Here is a 19,224-nt window from a genome sequence, read left to right as displayed (position 1 = left end):
CGAAAGCGATGTCTCTCTCATGTCATAAAAGAGCACCTGGAAATCGTTCCCGATTTGTATCATAATTGCTTTATCATCATTAATGCAACATCCGCGGTAAAATTGAAAAGTATTGTTTAATAATAGGATGAGACATCGATAATAAAGAATAGATTACAAAATTTTAAAACAATGATAAATTTTTTCTATTTTTATTTGTTCTTTGCTTTCAAAAATATTTTTCGTGAATTCCTTTTTCATATTTTTTGATTATTATTATATCTATTTTTCAGGAAATTGTTTTATTTTTTTATTAAGTTGCAGCTTAGACAATTATACGATTGTAAGATAAATTTCCACAATTTGTTTATGCGTATTTAATGCAATAATTATTTATTTTTTAAATTATAATTATACATGAAAAGATTAAAAACGAGATGAAGAGATTAAGAGCGATTGAAAGAACGTTTGAGATCAGCGATCAATCGCTGATAATATAATGATATGTAATAATAATAATAATATAATAATATATAATAATTTATACTACATTTTTGCTATATCATTTTAGTCTGCGATGTGATTCATGCCAGAGCAATGTACAACATATATTAATACTTTTAAGTAGATGAATAGCAACATCATTTTAAAAATAATTTGACTAGAGATTCAAGTACGTAACAAATTTATTGAAACTTTAAACTCTCAAAAAAATTGCATATAAATTATACTTTAATTTTACACACTGACTAAATAAAATTCATAGAAATTACACGCGTAAAAAAAAACGATAATATCAGAACAAAAAAAACATCAGCAAGAAAAACTAACCGAATGCGAAGTGAATGCACATTAGATAAGTAATTTAAGGAGGGATTCTGATGTAACGGATCGGAAAAATCAATCTTTTTTTTTGCATGAATTATTAGCAATATATTTAGAAAATAAAATTTAAAAATCATCATATTTACAGTAGCGCTCATTTTGACAAAGGTATTATTTCATATAACTTATTATGAAATTATAAGTTTAAAAAAAATGAGTAAAATATTTATGAATAACTTAAACTTTTTATAACAATAGACGATAATTATATAATTTTTTAACAAAATATGCGACAAAAAACATCCCCATATAATAATGTTTTCTTTCCCAGTAAACGAAAAAGTATTGAAAGTTTAGAAATGGGATTGAAAATTACTGAAAAGAATTCATTTACGATAATGCTGAATTTTATTCTATTTTTTTCAGTAATTTTCAATTTCAATTCTAAACTTCCAATACTTTCTCGTTTACTGGGCTACCATGTTTAATAGCGGATACTTGTGAATATTGTTTCTTTTATTTTTAGGATAACGCACATACTTTATTCCATTTAAAGAAAACAAACTTTTTTTTATCTCTACAACAGTGTTTTACATTTTCTTCACGTAATATAAAATACTTATTTCTATGTCAATTTTTTGAAGTTAAATTATGTTTGATCTCTTGGTTGGAATTACAAATTTCTCACAAAGTTCAATAGCTAGTTTGTTTTTATTTTCAGTTGTAAATAAAATATTTGCACATATACATGTATCTACCGTCTATTTGCCGCAAGAACACTAGAATATTGTGCTTCGTGTCGCGATAGTTGTAATTTATGATTTCCGTGAAATTTGCAAATGACATTAGATTCATACAAGTGTTAGAACGTGCATTTGGTCGTCACATCGTAAAATTACTGCATTATTACGATTCTAAAAACGGAATAAAGAATAATAGTGTAATTATTGAAATCTATCTGCGTGAGACTAAAGCAAGGATGAGTAACGACAATAATGAGCTCGTGCAGACTGGTGAGTTTAAAGGAAAATTAAAAAGTACAAGATGCGTCAAAAATATTCTATTTACAAATTCAAATATTATGTCAAATTTTTTATAATCACATATACTATTGATGAATCATGACTTAAAGCATAATTTATGATAGTTCTTCATAAAATGTTATATCTGTATCATGTCGCTGAATATCAAAGCTACATAAAAATTATTGCAAAAATTTGCGAATTTGGATGCAACAGTATTACTCATTACAATCTCCAAGTCATCTTTGTATATATCATTTGCATTTATTATTTGTATTTTATATATAGTAACAGGTCCTGTACAGCTTGATAGTCTCGGCATAACACTAACGCATGAACATCTATCCTGCGACTTCACGAAGTTTTATAAAGATCAAGTTCCGTGGTTTCTTGAGAACCATATTGCACCTTTGCATGCTGGATTTATTTCCATGCTCAAGCGATATCCGTAAGTCAATTCAAATTATCTATTATTGTATTTTTACGAAATATTTAGCACTTGCATATATAGACATAACTTGCAAACTGCACAATCTTTTCACGAAACGCTTTAACAAAAATTAATTAAAATGTTTTTTAACAAAAGGGACGTATGTTGTTGAAAAGTTTTTTGAACTAAATTCATTTAAAGCATAACGGAAATAATTTTGTCTATATAAAGATATTTGTATGTTAAAGTACGATTTTTTAAAGTGTGTTCTGGCACAGTTTTTGCAAAATATTCTTTGTAACAATATCTTGTTAACAATTAAAAAGCTTTATAAAATATTTACTTATATTATGCAAAATATTTTATAAAAAATTATTAAATAAATATATATCTAACAAAGTGCATTTTGTTTCAGATATTGCGATTCTAATAATTTACGTTTTAATGATCTTGATATAATGGAAACTATGTTCTATGAATTATCCTTATTCAAAAATGCAGGTGGTAAAACCATCGTGGAAAATACCAGTAACGGATTGTGTCGCGATTTAAAAAAATTGCAAGATTATAGTGTGAAATGCGAAATTAATATAATTGCAGGAACAGGTATGTGCTTATATAATATATACGCTATATCATACGGTGTGTGTATTTACATTATACACATTTAAAATCGAGTTTTTACTTTTATTTTATATTTATTATTTATGTTATAATGAATATTTTTATTAACCAATAAGATATTTTTATTTTTTACAAATTATATATTATATTATATTTGTTATAAAAAAATTACTTAATATAATTATAATACAACTACAATATTTATATAATTATAACGTTAATAATATGATACATTAATAATAAAACAATAATAACGTTAAATAAATGTTAAGTAAATTTGTTTACACAAGAATTAAAGTAATTTTATTTTATAACTTGACAGGATATTATACTGCTAGCGTGCAGAATAACTCAAACCTTAATCTTACGCACGAAGAAATGTATAATAAATTATTAAATGATCTAACTAACGAGATAGAAGGAGAAGAATCCTTTAAAATTGGCGATTCTAACAATAATCTAAAAATAAAAGCAGGATTTATCGGAGAAGTAGGCAGCAATTGGCCAATCCATGGTACATAATTACATAGCAATTTGCTAAATTGTTAAATATATTTTACTATTATTTTCGATATTGCAGTAAATAAGCAGCTAATAAAACAGTGCAAGCAAAATCGGAATAAATAACGCTGCAAGTTTATTTATTTTAGTATACTTTTTAATACTTTTCTACCATTTTAATGCAATAAAATATTTATATGTTAATGAAAAGAAACAGAATAAACAATATGTAATTAATTGCAATTGAAACAATAGATGTTTCAATTTATAAAAGCATAATTGTGATGCAAAATATCGTAAATATTAATCAATTTATAAGAAATCTAATAGAAATTATATTTTCTACAATATTTTTTTAAATTTTTATTTTATATAATTAAGTTTAAAAGTATGTTCTAATAATGATAAATTTAGAAATAAAATTGTTTAACTAATATTTATTTATTACGTTAAATAAAACATTTAGCAGTTATATTACATTATTTTAAATTTACTGTTAGAGTTTGAAAAACGTTCTATTCGTGCCACTGGCGAGATTCAAGCGCAACTGCATTGTCCTGTGAATTTGAATCCCGGCGTTGAAGAAGATGCACTTAGGGAAGTAATTAGGCTCTATCAAGAGGCCGGTGGTGATTCTAAAAAAGTGGCCATATCCAATATTGATCGTAAGTGCTATGCATTTTCCTACGTTCAACTAAGTTGCGTATCGAAAATATTGTCATCTTTTAATGATATAAATTTAATAGGCACGTTGTGGTACGAGGACAAATTTATGGAATTCATGGACGACACTAAACATATTTACGTACAAATTGATCTGTTTGGTACTGAGCATTCTTTCTGTCGAATAAGAAATAGGTATTACAAGATATTATCAGACGCACAACGTATCAAACGTCTCACAAAACTGAAGGATGAAGGAAACTTGGATCGAATTCTCATAAGTCATGATATTCATACTAAGGATAGATTGGTACGAACATCTCTTTTTTTTATGGTTTTACAAAATAAATTTATTTTATTGTTATTATTTTTATTTTTTAATACGTTATTTATTTTTCTTATTATTATATTTGTAATTTAGGCAGTTAAACGAAAAGCAATTTATATATAAATTATAATTGGATTTTAAACAATCATAATATCAGTTATAAGTAATCTGAGCAATTAACTCTCAAAAATATTCTACTGATGCTTAAGGTCACTTTTGGCGGTCTCGGATACGCTCATATTTTGAAAAACTTTGTGCCACATATGTCAAGATGGAATTTTACAGTTAACGATACAACGATGTTAACCACTAAAAATCCTAAGAGATGGCTAAGCTGGAAACAATAATTTGCACACAAGAAAATTTGCATATCTTTTTTTTTATGTAAAGCACGATGTGTAAAACAATATAATAAATATTTCAAGCATTATTATTGTTCATTTTACTTCTATTTTGTTTATTGCATTTATTTGCAACATAAAAATTTTGCAAAAACATTAAAATCATTCTTAGAAAGATTTACTCAGATAAAAAAACTCGGTCGAACGTTAATATTTGTCGCCACTTAAATAAATGTCAATATTTATTTTTAACGTCAATATGAACTATGTGTACACGTTACAAACTTCACAAGAAGTATCGTCAGTTAGAAAGTGTTCTAGTATAATGCCACAGCAGTTCAAAACGGCTTCTCGGCATCAGATATATTTTACACTTCTGTGCTATTTATAATAAATGAAACATATTTATCACATATTTATCTTACTAAATTTTAAAACATATATTTAGTGGCATTATTATAATTCAACACGTACTATATAAAATATAAATTAAATTGTTGAAAAGGCTTTGTCTCTAAGTAGTGTGAAAATGATGAAAATTGTGGAAGATGATAAATTTGTGGAAACAGGTAAATCTAAAGACAATTAAAGCATGTAAAAAATATATAATAAATAATACGTTTAATTCATACATTTTTTACAAGTTTTGTTACATATGAAAGTTTATGTTCATACAAGGAACTGATACAGGACGTACAAAAATTATATTTCTATTTAAAAAAAAGTCTTAAAATTTTGTTTTATTTATTCGACGAGTCAGCTTCGAAATTGTAGTAAATAACCTGCAATTTATAGATAGATAACGATTCATAGATATAAGTGGGCGGTTTATAATAGTTTTTATTAAATTTTAAATTTGTTCATCTCAATCAAAAACTATATTCTTATTCAATACTGATTTTTTCTATTATATTGAAAAAACAAATAGTTACAGTAACCATTTGTCTCGTTTCGACACCAATTATATTTTTATGAATATCTTTCAACTATGCAAATTATAGTTAATTCAACATTGCCATCGTCATAATTATTTCACTACAATTATTTTACTATGTAATTACAGTTTCAAATATCTCAATGTAGTCTTTCGAGAATTTTTCTATATACATTTTTTACATTATTTACATTTTGTGTAGTAACAGGACCTGTACTGCTGGATGATCTCGGTATTACATTAACGCACGAGCATCTTTTTAGCTACTTTACCAATTGTTTTAAGCGTGCTCCGTATTCGCATAAGCTTTCGAGAGATCATACAACAATTACAATGAAAGGTAGCGGCTATCTTAATCTATATCCGTAAGTCAAACTAAATATCTTTGATATCTCTGAAAAATATTTCTTTATATATGTTTATTCTCCAAACATGCGCTGAACAATCAAGCAGCACAATTATTAAAATAAAATTATTAAAACAAATTATATGAAATATAAATATTTAATACGTACAAAATTTTGATTCAGGTATAGCAATATGAAAAATTTGAAACTTATTTATGAAAATGAAATTATTTGTCCAAACGAAATATTTGAGTTCACATTACTTGATGGGCAAACAATTGTAGAAAATAGCAATCATGGTTTGAGATGTTTTAACAAATGGGACGAATACATAAATGTGTCCTTAGAAGAGAAAATTAACATAATTATTGGAACAGGTAGGATTGTACGAATGTTATTACTTACTGAGTAATTGTTAAGTACTTTAAGCCTTTTGCGAGTTAAGTACTGTAAATACAAATTTAATTTGATTAAACTTAATTTTGAAAATTTTGACACTTAGCTCGTTTTGGTTTGCAATGCCTCAATTGTGTTTTCAAATATTATCGTAATCGACAATTTTTCTTTTAAGAATTATTATTATTGTTACTTTATTACACTTTTTTAATTTGAACAGGATATTATGTTGCTCAGACGCAAGTTGCATCAACCTTAAATATGTCAAAAGAAAGTATGTATAATGTTATGTGTACGGAATTAAAAAACGGTATTGTAAATCGTGGACATTATCACAATTTCAAAATAAAAGCAGGATTTATCGGCGAAGTGGGCAGTTCTTGGCCAATTCATGGTACATTGCTTGCATATTTTAATCTGTTAAACTGTCGATAATCCATACAAGCAGTTAATCGTTTTATAAGATAATTAATATAATTTTTTATGATATTACAATTAAAACAAGATAAGGTATTCTTTCGCATTTTCAACATTGAATTAAAATACATGTATATTTTATTTGTTAAAAAAAAAAGAAAGGATACATTACAATAAGGGTGCATATTGAACAAAATTTATAATTTTAAAAGTATTTTAATTATTAATAAATTAAATATTATCTACTAACTAATTATTAACTTAATCAAAGTTATTTCTTAAGATACATTTTTTTATTTTTATTTATTGTTGCACACAAAATTATATTCAAATAATAATGCATTTACAAATGAAATAAATTTTCTTAATTATAATTTTTAACCCAAGGTGGTATGTTGAAGAGTATTTATATTATATTCGTAAACTTGTAGCTTTTGAAAAACGTTCTATTTCTACAACTGGCGAAGTGCAAGAAAAATTGCATTGTCCTGTTAGTTTTAGTCCTGGATCGAATGCATCTGCACCTATGGAGATAATGCGAATCTATCAAGAGGCCGGAGGGAACGCTCGCAAAGCCATTATGTGTCACGTTGATCGTAAGAGACCTACAAATTTTTTTTTATTAATATAGTTAATAATACATGCAACATATATGTGTCAAATAAGGTCAAAATTGAAAGATATTGAAATAATTTATTCTAATTAAGATAGTCATTATTGCCGTTAGTTTTAATATATGTACTTTTTCTGATCTCAAAAAATGTTTGGTGTAACTATTGAAACATTTTAAACATTACCTAAAATTATTTAATATGAGTTACAATACAAGTTTAATTAAAATTTTATTAAACTTGTATATTAAGTTTCGATAAATAAGTTAATAATAATAGACTCGATAAATAAGTTTAGTTAAGAAACGAGTTGTTTGCGCCGTAAATTTTCGTACATCTTAATTTTTTTTACGCTAAAGACACGCGTTACAAATATACATTTCTTAAAACAAATTTTTAAATTAAAATAATATTGTAAAATATTTTACATGCGATCTCATAATATATTTTTTGAACACTGTAATTTTTATTTAGTCTATACACTATTATTGCAACAAATTAATGAAATTAACTTATTAGGTACTTTGACCAACGAGGAACAACTCATGGAATTCGCAGATGATAACAAATGTTACATACAATTCTCTATGTTTGGTACCGAGTGTTCTTTCTATCAACACGATCCGACTGTTGATGTACTGTCAGATGCAGAGCGTGTCGAATTTATTGCAAAATTCAAAAAAGAATCGAAATTGGATCAGGTTTTAATGAGTCACGATATTCATACCAATAACAGACAGATACGTTTTTTAATCTGATAATCTTTTAATTCATTTATTTGATGTTACATCATAAATTTAATTAACCATTCTCGTTTTTGAACAGTATTGTTTAATTTTGCTTTTATTTAATTATCCGTATAAAACAAAAAGTTTACACAACGTGGTTTACACAACGTTATATGAACGTTTGCTCAACGTTGAAATACGTTGTATAACTTCCATATAACATTTAAATGTTCGGATTATACATAAAGTACACAAAACATTGACTTTCTAACATTACTTTCTATGAACATTTGGACGTTGTCTCAACGTTGCAGGAACATCAAATTCTGTACGGGTGATATCTTATTGGTATACACGTATCTTTAATTTACATCAATATTATATACCAATAAAAACGTAGAACATAAACTATTTAATCGTTAAAGCAAAATTTATTAATATATTTGTAAAGTTAAAGTAATTATATAAATAAACAAACTAAAATTATTTTATTCATTTTTTAGGTAAGGTATGGCGGTCATGGACTTGGTCATATCTCTGAATTTGTATTACCGTATATGGAAGTAAATGGTTTCACCGCTCAGGATATCACACAACTGATGGAGGAAAATCCTAAGAATTGGCTAAGCCGTGGTTAATAATCGATTTATATAAAAAATTTATTTTTTTTTTTACAAAACATAAAAACATGAATGATAAGTGCACCACAACTCTTCTATATGCGATATTGTTTTTTTTTTCCTAAAAATTGTAAACAGTTTATGCCGTAGCTATTAAGTACTATAACTGTAATCGTCTATAATATGCAACAATTTTAGAATAATGTATTTTTCTTTCAAATAAGTACTCAGCATTCAATTCTCGTCCAAATTGCGCACATGGATATAAAAATCGAATTTTGCATTGGGATCATAAGTACCATACATGTACACAAAAATGTGAACGACATTGCTCAGTTTGCAGAATACTACAGATACGCTGTGGTGTTAATTAACTTGTTTGTTGTTAAAACGCGAGCACGATATCGTCGCAACAATGAGTAAAGCATGCTTGAACTATGCGATAAAATTCTTTCGAAAGCGATGTCTTTCTCATGTCATAAAAGAGCACCTGGAAATCGTTTCCGATTTGTATCATAATTGATTTATCATCATTAATGCAACATCCGCGGTAAAATTGAAAAGTATTGTTTAATTATCGAATGAGACATCGATAATAAAGAATAGATTACAAAATTTTAAAACAATGATAAATTTTATCTATTTTTATTTGTCCTTTGCTTTCAAAAACATTTTTCGTGAATTCTTTTTTTGTATTTTTTAATAATTATTATATCTATTTTTCAGGAAATTGTTTTATTTTTTTATTAAGATGCAGCTTAGACAATTATATGATTGTAAGATAAATTTCCACAATTTGTTTATGCGTATTTAATGCAATAATTATTTATTTTTTAAATTATAATTATACATGAAAAGATTAAAAACGAGATGAAGAGATTAAGAGCGATTGAAAGAACGTTTGAGATCAGCGATCAATCGCTGATAATATAATGATATGTAATAATAATAATAATATAATAATATATAATAATTTATACCACATTTTTGTTATATCAATTTAGTCTGCGATGTGATTCATGCCAGAGCAATGTATAACATATATAATAATACTTTTAAGTAGATGGATAGCAACATCCTTTTACAAATAATTTGATTAGAGATTCAAGTACGTAACAAATTTATTGAAACTTTAAACTCTCAAAAAAATTGCATATAAATTATACTTTAATTTTACACACTGACTAAATAAAATTTATAGAAATAACACGCGTAAAGAAAAACGAAAAATATCAGAACAAAAAAACATCAGCAAGAAAAACTAACCGAATGCGAAGTGAATGCACATTAGATAAGTAATTCAAGGAGGGATTCTGATGTAACGGATCGGAAAAATCAATCCTTTTTTTTGCATGAATTATTAGCAATATATTTCGAAAATAAAATTTAAAAATTATCATATTTACAGTAGCGCTTATTTTGACAAAGGTATTATTTCATATAACTTATTATGTAATTATAAGTATTCATGCAAAAAAAAAGATTGATTTTTTCGATCCGTTACATCCGTTAAAAAAAAATAAATAAAATATTCATCAATAACTTAAACATTCTAAAACAAAAGATGATAATTATATAATTTTTTAACAAATTATGCGACAGAAAACATCCTCATATAATAATGTTTTTTTTCTCAGTAAACGAGAAAGTATTGAAAGTTTAGAAATGGGATTGAAAATTACTGAAAAGAATTCATTTACAATAATGCTGAATTTTATTCCATTTTTTTCAGTAATTTTCAATTCTATTTCTAAACTTCCAATACTTTCTCGTTTACTGGGCTACAATGTTTAATAGCGGATACTTGTGAATATTGTTTCTTTCATTTTTAGGATAACGCACATACTTTATTCCATTTAAAAAAAACAAACTTGCTTTTATCACTACAACATTGTTTTACATTTTCTTCACGTAATAAAAAATACTTATTTCCATGTCAATTTTTTGAAGTTAAATTATGCTTGATCTATTCGGTTGGAATTACAAATTTTTCAGAGAGTTCGATAGCTAGTTTGTTTTTATTTCCAATCGTAAATAAAATATTTACACATATATATATATGTACCGTCTATTTACCGCGAGAACATTAGAATATTGTGCTTCGTGTCGCGATAGTTGTAATTTACGATTTCGGTGAAATTTGCAAATAACATTAGATTCATACAAGTGTTAGAACGTGCATTTAGTCGTCACATCATCAAATTACTCCATTATTACGATTCTAAAAACGGAATATAGAATAATAGTTTAATTATTGAACTTTATCTGCGTAAGACTAAAGCAAGGATGAGTAACGACAATAATGAGCTCGTGCAGACTGGTGAGTTTAAAGGAAAATTAAAAAGTACAAGATGCGTTACAAATATTCTATTTACATATTTAAATTATATGTCAAACTTAATAATCACATATACTATTGATGGATTATGACTTAAAGCATGACTTATGATAGTTCCTCATAAAATGATACATCTGTATAATGTCGCTGAATATCGAAGCTACATAAAAATTATTGCAAAAATTTGCGAATTTGGATGCAACAGTATTACTCATTACAATCTCCAAGTCATTTTTGTATATATCATTTGCATTTATTATTTGTATTTTATATATAGTAACAGGTCCTGTACAGCTTGATAGTCTCGGCACAACACTAACGCATGAACATCTATCTTGCGACTTCAAGAAGTTTTATAAAAATCAAGTTCCGCGGTTTCTTGAGAACAATATTGCACATTTGAATGCTGGCGTTATTTCCATACTCAAGCGATATCCGTAAGTCAAATCAAATTATCTATTATTGCATTTCTACGAAATATTTAGCATGCGCATATATAGACATAACTTGCAAACTGCACAATCTTTTCACGAAACGCTTTAACAAAAATTAATTAGAATGTTTTTTAACAAAAGGGACGTATGTTGTTGAAAAGTTATTTGAATTAAATTCATCTAAAGCATAACGAAAATAATTTTGTATAAATAAAGTTATTTGTATGTTAAAATTTTTTAAAGTGTGTTTTGGCATAATTTTTGCAAAATATTCTTTGTAACAATATATTGTTAACAATTAAAAAGCTTTATAAAATATTTACTTATAATATGCAAAATATTTTATAAAAAATTATTAAATAAATATTTATCTAACAAAATGCATTTTGTTTCAGATATTTCGATTCTAATAATTTATGTTTCAATGATCCTGATATAATGGAAACTATGTTCTATGAATTATCCTTATTCAAAAATGCAGGTGGTAAAACCATCGTGGAAAATACCAGTAACGGATTGTGTCGCGATTTAAAAAAATTGCAAGATTATAGTGTGAAAAGCGAAATTAATATAATTGCAGGAACAGGTATGTGCTTATATAATATATACGCTATATCATACGGTGTGTGTATTTACATTATACACATTTAGAATCGAGCTTTTACTTTTATTTTATATTTAATATTTATGTTATAATGAATATTTTTATTAACCAATAAAATATTTTAATTTTTACAAAATAAATTATAAATAAATTATTTAATATAATTATAACCACACTATTTATATAATTATAACGTTAATAATATGATACATTAATAATAAAAAAATAATAACGTTAAATAAATGTTAAGTAAATTTGTTTTCACAAGAATTAAAGTAATTTTATTTTATAACTTGACAGGATATTATACTGCTAGCGTGCAGAATGACTCAAACCTTAATTTTACGCACGAAGAAATATACAATAAATTATTAAATGATCTAACTAACGAGATAGAAGGATCCTATCAAATTGGCGATTCTAACAATAAGATAAAAGCAGGATTTATCGGAGAAGTCGGCAGCAGTTGGCCAATCCACGGTACATAATTACATACCAATTTGCTAAATTGTTAAATATATTTTACTATTATTTTCGATATTGCAGTAAATAAGCAGCTAATAAAACAGTGCAAGCAAAATCGGAATAAATAACACTGCAAGTTTATTAATTTTTGTATACTTTTTAATGCTTTTCTACCATTTTAATGTAATAAAATATTTATATGTTAATGAAAAGAGACAGAATAAACAATATGTAACCAATTGCAATTGAAACAATAAATGTTTTAATTTATAAGAGCACAATTGTGATGCAAAATATCGTAAATATTAATCAATTTATAAGAAATCAAATAGAAGTTATATTTTCTACAATATTTTTAAAAATTTCTTGTTGTGTTTTACGCCAAATAAACCACACTGAGGATTTACACTTTTTGACTTGTGATATATTTAATATTTAACATACATGTGAATGTAAACTTGCTTTTATGTCACACGTGTCCGTATTCTATTCTGTCTCTCTCTTGTGTGTCTATCGATATCTCGAACTCGTAACTCGCGCTACGTCTCCGTACAATAGTTATTAGACACTACATTTCTGTTTTATATAATTACGTCTAGAAGTATGTTCTAATAATGATAAATTCAGAAATAAAATTGTTTAAATAATATTTGTTTTTTACGTTAAATAAAACATTTAGCAGTTATATTATATTATTTTTAATTTACTGTTAGAGTTTGAAAAACGTTCTATTCGTGCCACTGGCGAGATTCAAGCGCAACTGCATTGTCCTGTGAATTTGAATCCCGGCATTGAAGAAGATGCACTAAGAGAAGTAATTAGGCTCTATCAAGAGGCCGGTGGTGATTCTAGAAAAGCGGCCATATCCAACATTGATCGTAAGAGCTATGCATTTTCCTACTTTCAACTAAGTTGCATATCGAAAATGTCATATCTTAATGATATAAATTTAATAGGCACGTTGTGGTACGAGGACAAATTTATGGAATTCATGGACGACACTAAACACACTTACGTACAATATGATCTGTTTGGTACTGAGCATTCTTTCTGTCGAATGAGAAATAAGTTTTACAAGATATTATCAGACGCACAACGTATCAAACGTTTCGCAAAACTGAAGGATGAAGGAAACTTGGATCGAATTCTCATAAGTCATGATATTCACACTAAGGATAGATTGGTACGTACATTTCTTTTTTTTTAATAATTTTACAAAATAAATTTAATTTATTGTTATTATTTTTATTTTTTAATGCGTTATTTATTTTATTTATTACTCTATTTTTAATTTAGGCAGGTAAATAAAAAGTAATTTATATGTAAACTATAATTGGATTTTAAACGATAATATTTCAGTTATAAGTAATCTGAGCAATTAACTCTCAAAAATATTCTACTGATGTTTAAGGTCACTTATGGCGGTCTCGGATACGCTCATATTTTGAAAAACTTTGTGCCACATATGTCAAGATGGAATTTTACAGTTAACGATACAACGATATTAACCACTGAAAATCCTAAGAGATGGCTAAGCTGGAAACAATAATTTGCACACAAGAAAATTTGCATATTATTTTTCTTATGTAAAGCACGATGTATAAAACAATATAATAAATATTTCAAGCATTATTATTGTTCATTTTACTTCTATTTTGTTTATTGCATTTATTTGCAACATAAAAATTTTGCAAAAACATTAAAATCATTCTTAGAAAGATTTACTCAGATAAAAAGACTCGGTCGAACGTTAATATTTGTCGCCACTCAAATAAATGTCAATATTTATTTTTAACGTCAATATGAACTATGTGTACACGTTACAAACTTCACAAGAAGTATCGTCAGTTAGAAAATGTTGTAGTATGATGCCACAGCAGTTTGAATTTACGGCTTCTCGGCATCAGATATATTTTACATTTCCGTGCTATTTGTAATAAATGTAACATATTTATCACATATTTATCTTACTAAATTTTAAAACATATATTTAGTTGCATTATTATAATTCAACACGTACTATATAAAATATAAATTAAATTATTGAAAAAGCTTTGTCTCTAAGTAGTGTGAAAATGATGGAAATTGTGGAAGATGATAAATTTGTGGAAACAGGTAAATCTGAAGACAATTAAAACATAAAAAAAGTATATAACAAATAATACGTTTAATTCATACATTTTATACAAGTTTTGTTACATATAAAGGTTCATGTTCATACAAGGAACTGATACACGACGTACAAAAATTATATTTCTATTTAAAAAAAAGTCTTAAAATTTTGTTTTATTTATCTGACGAGACAGCTTCGAAATTGTAATAAATAACTTGCAATTCATAAATAGATCACGATTCATAGATATAAGTACGCAGTTTATGATAGTCTTTATTAAATTTCAAATTTGTTCAACTCAATCGAAAACTATATTCTTATTCAATACTGATTTTTCTAACTGCACTGAAAAAACAAATAGTTACAGTAGTCATTTGTCTCGTTTTGACACCAATTATATTTTTATAAAAATCTTTCAACTATGCAAATTATAGTTAATTCAACACTGGTATTGTCATAAGTATTTCACTACAATTATTTTACTATGTAATTACAGTTTCAAATATCTCAATGTAGTCTTTCGAGAATTTTTCTATATTTATTTTTTACATTATTTACATTTTGTGTAGTAAGAGGACCTGTACTGCTGGATCAACTCGGTATTACATTAACGCACGAGCATCTTTTTAGCTATTTTACCAATTGTTTTAAGCGAGCTCCGTATTCGCATGAGCTTTCGAGAGATCATACAATAATTACATTGAAAGGTAGCGGCTATCTTAATCTATATCCGTAAGTCAATCTAACTATCTCTGATATCTCTGAAAAATATTTCTTTACATGTTTATTCTCCAAACATGCGCTGAACAATCAAACAGCTCAATTATTAAAAATATTAAAATATTAAAATATTAAAAATATATTATATAAAATATAAATATTTAATACGTACAATATTTTGATTCAGGTATAGCAATATGAAAAATTTGAAACTTATTTATGAGAAAGAAAGAGTTTTTCCAACTGAATTATTGGAGTTTATGGCATTTGATGGGAAAACAATTGTGGAAAATAGCAATCATGGTTTGAGATGTTTTAACAAATGGCACGAATACAGAAATGTGTCCTTAGAAGAGAAAATTAACATAATTATTGGAACAGGTAGGGTTGTACGAATGTTATTACTAACTGAGTAATTGTTAAGTACTTTAAGCCTTTTGCGAGTTAAGTACTTTAAATACAAATTTAATTTAATTAAACTTAATTTTGAAAATTTTGACATTAAATTCGTTTTGGTTTGCAATGCCTCAATTGTGTTTTTTGAGTATTATCGTAATCGGTAAATTTTTTTTTAAGTATTATTATTATTGTTACTTTATTTTATTTTCTTAATTTCAACAGGATATTATGTTGCTCAGACGCAAGTTGCATCAACCTTAAATATGTCCAAAGAAAGTATGTATTATGTTATGTGTACGGAATTAGAAAAAGGTATTGTAAATCGTGAACATTATCTAAGTTCCGAAATAAAAGCAGGATTTATCGGCGAAGTGGGCAGTTCTTGGCCAATTCATGGTACATTGCTTGCATATTTCAATCTGTTAAACTGTCGATAATCCATACAAGCAGTTAATCGTTTTATAAGATAATTAATATAATTTTTTATGATAATACAATTAAAACAAGATAAGGTATTCTTTCGCATTTTCAACATTGAATTAAAATACATGTATATTTTATTTGTTAAAAAAAAAGAAAGGATACATTACAATAAGGGTGCATATTGAACAAAATTTATAATTTTAAAAGTATTTTAATTATTAATAAATTAAATACTATCTACTAACTAATTATAAACTTAATCAAAGTTATTTCTTAAGATACATTTTTTTATTTTTATTTATTGTTGCACACAAAATTATATTCAAATAATAATGCATTTACAAATGAAATAAATTTTCTTAATTATAATTTTTAACCCAAGGTGGTATGTTGAAGAGTATTTATATTATATTCGTAAACTTGTAGCCTTTGAAAAACGTTCTATTTCTACAACTGGCGAAGTGCAAGAAAAATTGCATTGTCCTGTTAGCTTTAGTCCTGGATCGAATGCATCTGCACCTATGGAGATAATGCGAATCTATCAAGAGGCCGGAGGGAACGCTCGCAAAGCCATTATGTGTCACGTTGATCGTAAGAGACCTACAAATTTTTTTTTATCAATATAGTTAATAATGCTTGCAACATATATTTGTCAAATAAGTTAAAAATCGAAAGATATTGAAATAATTTATCCTAATTAAGATAGTTATTATTGCCGTTAGTTTTAATATATGTACTTTTTCTGATCTCAAAAAATGTTTGGTGTAACTTTTGAAACATTTCAGACATTACCTAAATTATTTAATATAAGTTACAATACGAGTTTAAGTAAAGTTTAATTGATAAATAAGTTTAGTTAAGAAACGAGTTGTTTGCGCCTTAAATTTTCGTACATCCTAATTTTTTTTACGTTAAAGACACGCGTTACAAATACACATTTCTTAAAATAAAATTTTAAATTAAAATAATATTGTAATGTATTTTACATGCAATTTTATAATATATTTTTCGAACACTGTAATTTTTATTTGTCTATACACTATTATTGCAACAAACTAATAAAATTATCTTATTAGGTACTTTGACCAACGAGGAACAACTCATGGAATTCGCAGATGATAACAAATGTTACATACAATTCTCTATGTTTGGTACCGAGTGTTCTTTCTATCATCACGATCCGACTGCTGTTATACTGTCAGATGCAGAGCGTGTCAAATTTATTGCAAAATTCAAAAAAGAATCGAAATTGGATCAGGTTTTAATGAGTCACGATATTCATACCAATAACAGACTGGTACGTCTTTCAACCTGATAACTTTTTAATTCTTTTATTTGATGTTACATCATAAATTTAATTTGCCATCTTAGTTTTTGAACAGTATTGTTTAATTTTGCTTTTATTTAATTATTCATATAAAACAAAAAGTTCACACAACGTTGTTTACACAACGTTATATGAACGTTTGCTCAACGTTGAAACATGTTGTATAATTTCCATATAACATTTTAATGTTCGGATTATACATAAAATACATAAAACAATGACTTTTTAACATTACTTTTTATGAACATTTGGACGTTGCCTGAACGTTGCAGGAACATTAAATTCTTAAAAGTACGGGTGATATCTTGTTGGTATACACGTATTTTTAATTTACATCAATATTATACACCAGTAAATACGTAGAACATAAACTATTTAATCGTTAAAGCAAAATTTATTAATATATTTGTAAAGTTAAAGTAATTATATAAATAAACAAATTAAATTTACTTTATACATTTTTGAGGTAAAGTATGGCGGTCATGGATATGGTCATATCCTTCAATTTGTATTACCGTATTTGGAAGATAATGGTTTCACCGATCAGGATATCACACAACTAATGGAGAAAAATCCTAAAAATTGGCTAAGCCGTGGTCAATAATCGATTTATATCAAAAATTTATTTTTTTTCTTACAAAACATAAAAACATGAATGAAAAATGCACAACAACTTTCTATATGCGATATTGTTTTTTTTTCTAAAAATTGTAAACAGTTTATGCAGTAGCTATTGAGTGCTATAACTATATTCGTTTATAATATGCAACAATTTTAAAATAATGTGATTTTCTTTCAAATAAGTACTCGGCATTCAATTCTCGTCTAAATTGCGCACGTGGATATAAAAATCGAATTTTGCATTGGGATCATAAGTACCATACATGTACACAAAAATGTTAACGACGTTGCTCAGTCTGCAGAATACTACAGATACGCCGTGGTGTAATTAGCTCGTTTGTTGTTAAAACGCGAGCACGATATCGTCGCAGCAATGAGTAAAGCATGCTTGAACTATGCGATAAAATATTTCCGAAAGCGATGTTTCTTTCATGCCATAAAAGAGCACCTGGAATTTGTTTCCGATTTGTATTATAATTGCTTTATCATCATTAATACAACATCCGCGGTAAAATTGAAAAGTATTGTTTAATTATCGGATGAGACATCGATAATAAAGAATAGAGTACAAAATTTTAAAACAATGTTAAATTTTTTTTATTTTTATTTGTTCTTTGCTTTCAAAAATATTTTTCGGTAATTTTTTTTTTATTTTTTTTAATTATTATTATATCCATTTTTCAGGAAATTGTTCTATTTTCTATTAAGTTTCAGCTTAGACAATTATACGATTGTAAGATAAATTTCCATAATTTGTTTATGTGTATTTAATGCAATAATTATTTATTTTTTATATTAAAATTATACATGAAGAGATTAAAAACGAGGTGGAGAGGTTAAGAGCGATTGAAAGAACGTTTGAGATCAGCGATTAATCGCTGATAATATAATGATATGTAATAATAATAATAATAATATATTAATATATAATAATTTATGCCACATTTTTGTTATATTAATTTAGTCTGCGATGTGATTCATGCCAGAGCAATGTATAACATATATTAATACTTT

At 26.3% G+C, this 19,224-nt stretch overlaps 4 protein-coding genes across 5 annotated transcripts; all 4 read left to right on the top strand.

The window, feature by feature from the left end:
- The first annotated feature begins 116 nt into the window (after nucleotides 1–116).
- On the top strand, nucleotides 117–4,802 carry LOC105669354 (phosphotriesterase-related protein-like). Of its 2 annotated transcripts, none has more exons than XM_012362255.2 (7): nucleotides 117–1,817; nucleotides 2,115–2,274; nucleotides 2,672–2,862; nucleotides 3,203–3,394; nucleotides 3,882–4,046; nucleotides 4,128–4,354; nucleotides 4,582–4,802. In XM_012362255.2, exons 1-7 carry the CDS (start codon nucleotides 1,622–1,624, stop codon nucleotides 4,717–4,719), a joined length of 1,269 nt encoding a protein of 422 aa, XP_012217678.1. In that variant the 5' UTR covers nucleotides 117–1,621; the 3' UTR covers nucleotides 4,720–4,802. The 2 variants fall into 2 exon arrangements, with proteins under 2 accessions (XP_012217678.1, XP_012217683.1); XM_012362260.2 differs by having other exon boundaries at nucleotides 4,466–4,802.
- A 148-nt stretch (nucleotides 4,803–4,950) lies between these two features.
- On the top strand, nucleotides 4,951–9,860 carry LOC136998134 (phosphotriesterase-related protein-like). Its single transcript, XM_067350474.1, has 7 exons — nucleotides 4,951–5,282; nucleotides 5,850–6,012; nucleotides 6,178–6,371; nucleotides 6,611–6,784; nucleotides 7,239–7,403; nucleotides 7,938–8,158; nucleotides 8,650–9,860. Exons 1-7 carry the CDS (start codon nucleotides 5,243–5,245, stop codon nucleotides 8,782–8,784), a joined length of 1,092 nt encoding a protein of 363 aa, XP_067206575.1. The 5' UTR covers nucleotides 4,951–5,242; the 3' UTR covers nucleotides 8,785–9,860.
- A 1,040-nt stretch (nucleotides 9,861–10,900) lies between these two features.
- On the top strand, nucleotides 10,901–14,239 carry LOC105673835 (phosphotriesterase-related protein-like). The gene is made up of 7 exons (XM_067350471.1): nucleotides 10,901–11,086; nucleotides 11,382–11,541; nucleotides 11,934–12,124; nucleotides 12,443–12,622; nucleotides 13,321–13,485; nucleotides 13,564–13,790; nucleotides 14,019–14,239. The coding sequence occupies exons 1-7, from the start codon at nucleotides 11,053–11,055 to the stop codon at nucleotides 14,154–14,156; spliced, it is 1,095 nt and encodes a 364-aa protein (XP_067206572.1). The 5' UTR covers nucleotides 10,901–11,052; the 3' UTR covers nucleotides 14,157–14,239.
- Nucleotides 14,240–14,362: 123 nt separating this feature from the next.
- On the top strand, nucleotides 14,363–18,839 carry LOC105674021 (phosphotriesterase-related protein-like). Its single transcript, XM_012370066.2, has 7 exons — nucleotides 14,363–14,722; nucleotides 15,290–15,452; nucleotides 15,628–15,821; nucleotides 16,062–16,235; nucleotides 16,689–16,853; nucleotides 17,339–17,559; nucleotides 18,056–18,839. Exons 1-7 carry the CDS (start codon nucleotides 14,683–14,685, stop codon nucleotides 18,191–18,193), a joined length of 1,095 nt encoding a protein of 364 aa, XP_012225489.2. The 5' UTR covers nucleotides 14,363–14,682; the 3' UTR covers nucleotides 18,194–18,839.
- The last annotated feature ends 385 nt before the right edge of the window (nucleotides 18,840–19,224 follow it).

This window comes from Linepithema humile, chromosome 2 (genome assembly GCF_040581485.1).
Source record: "Linepithema humile isolate Giens D197 chromosome 2, Lhum_UNIL_v1.0, whole genome shotgun sequence".
In the NCBI taxonomy this organism is placed as follows: domain Eukaryota; kingdom Metazoa; phylum Arthropoda; class Insecta; order Hymenoptera; family Formicidae; genus Linepithema; species Linepithema humile.
The sequence above is the reverse complement of the archived record's forward strand: the minus strand, read 5'-3'. Positions and strand labels throughout refer to the sequence as shown.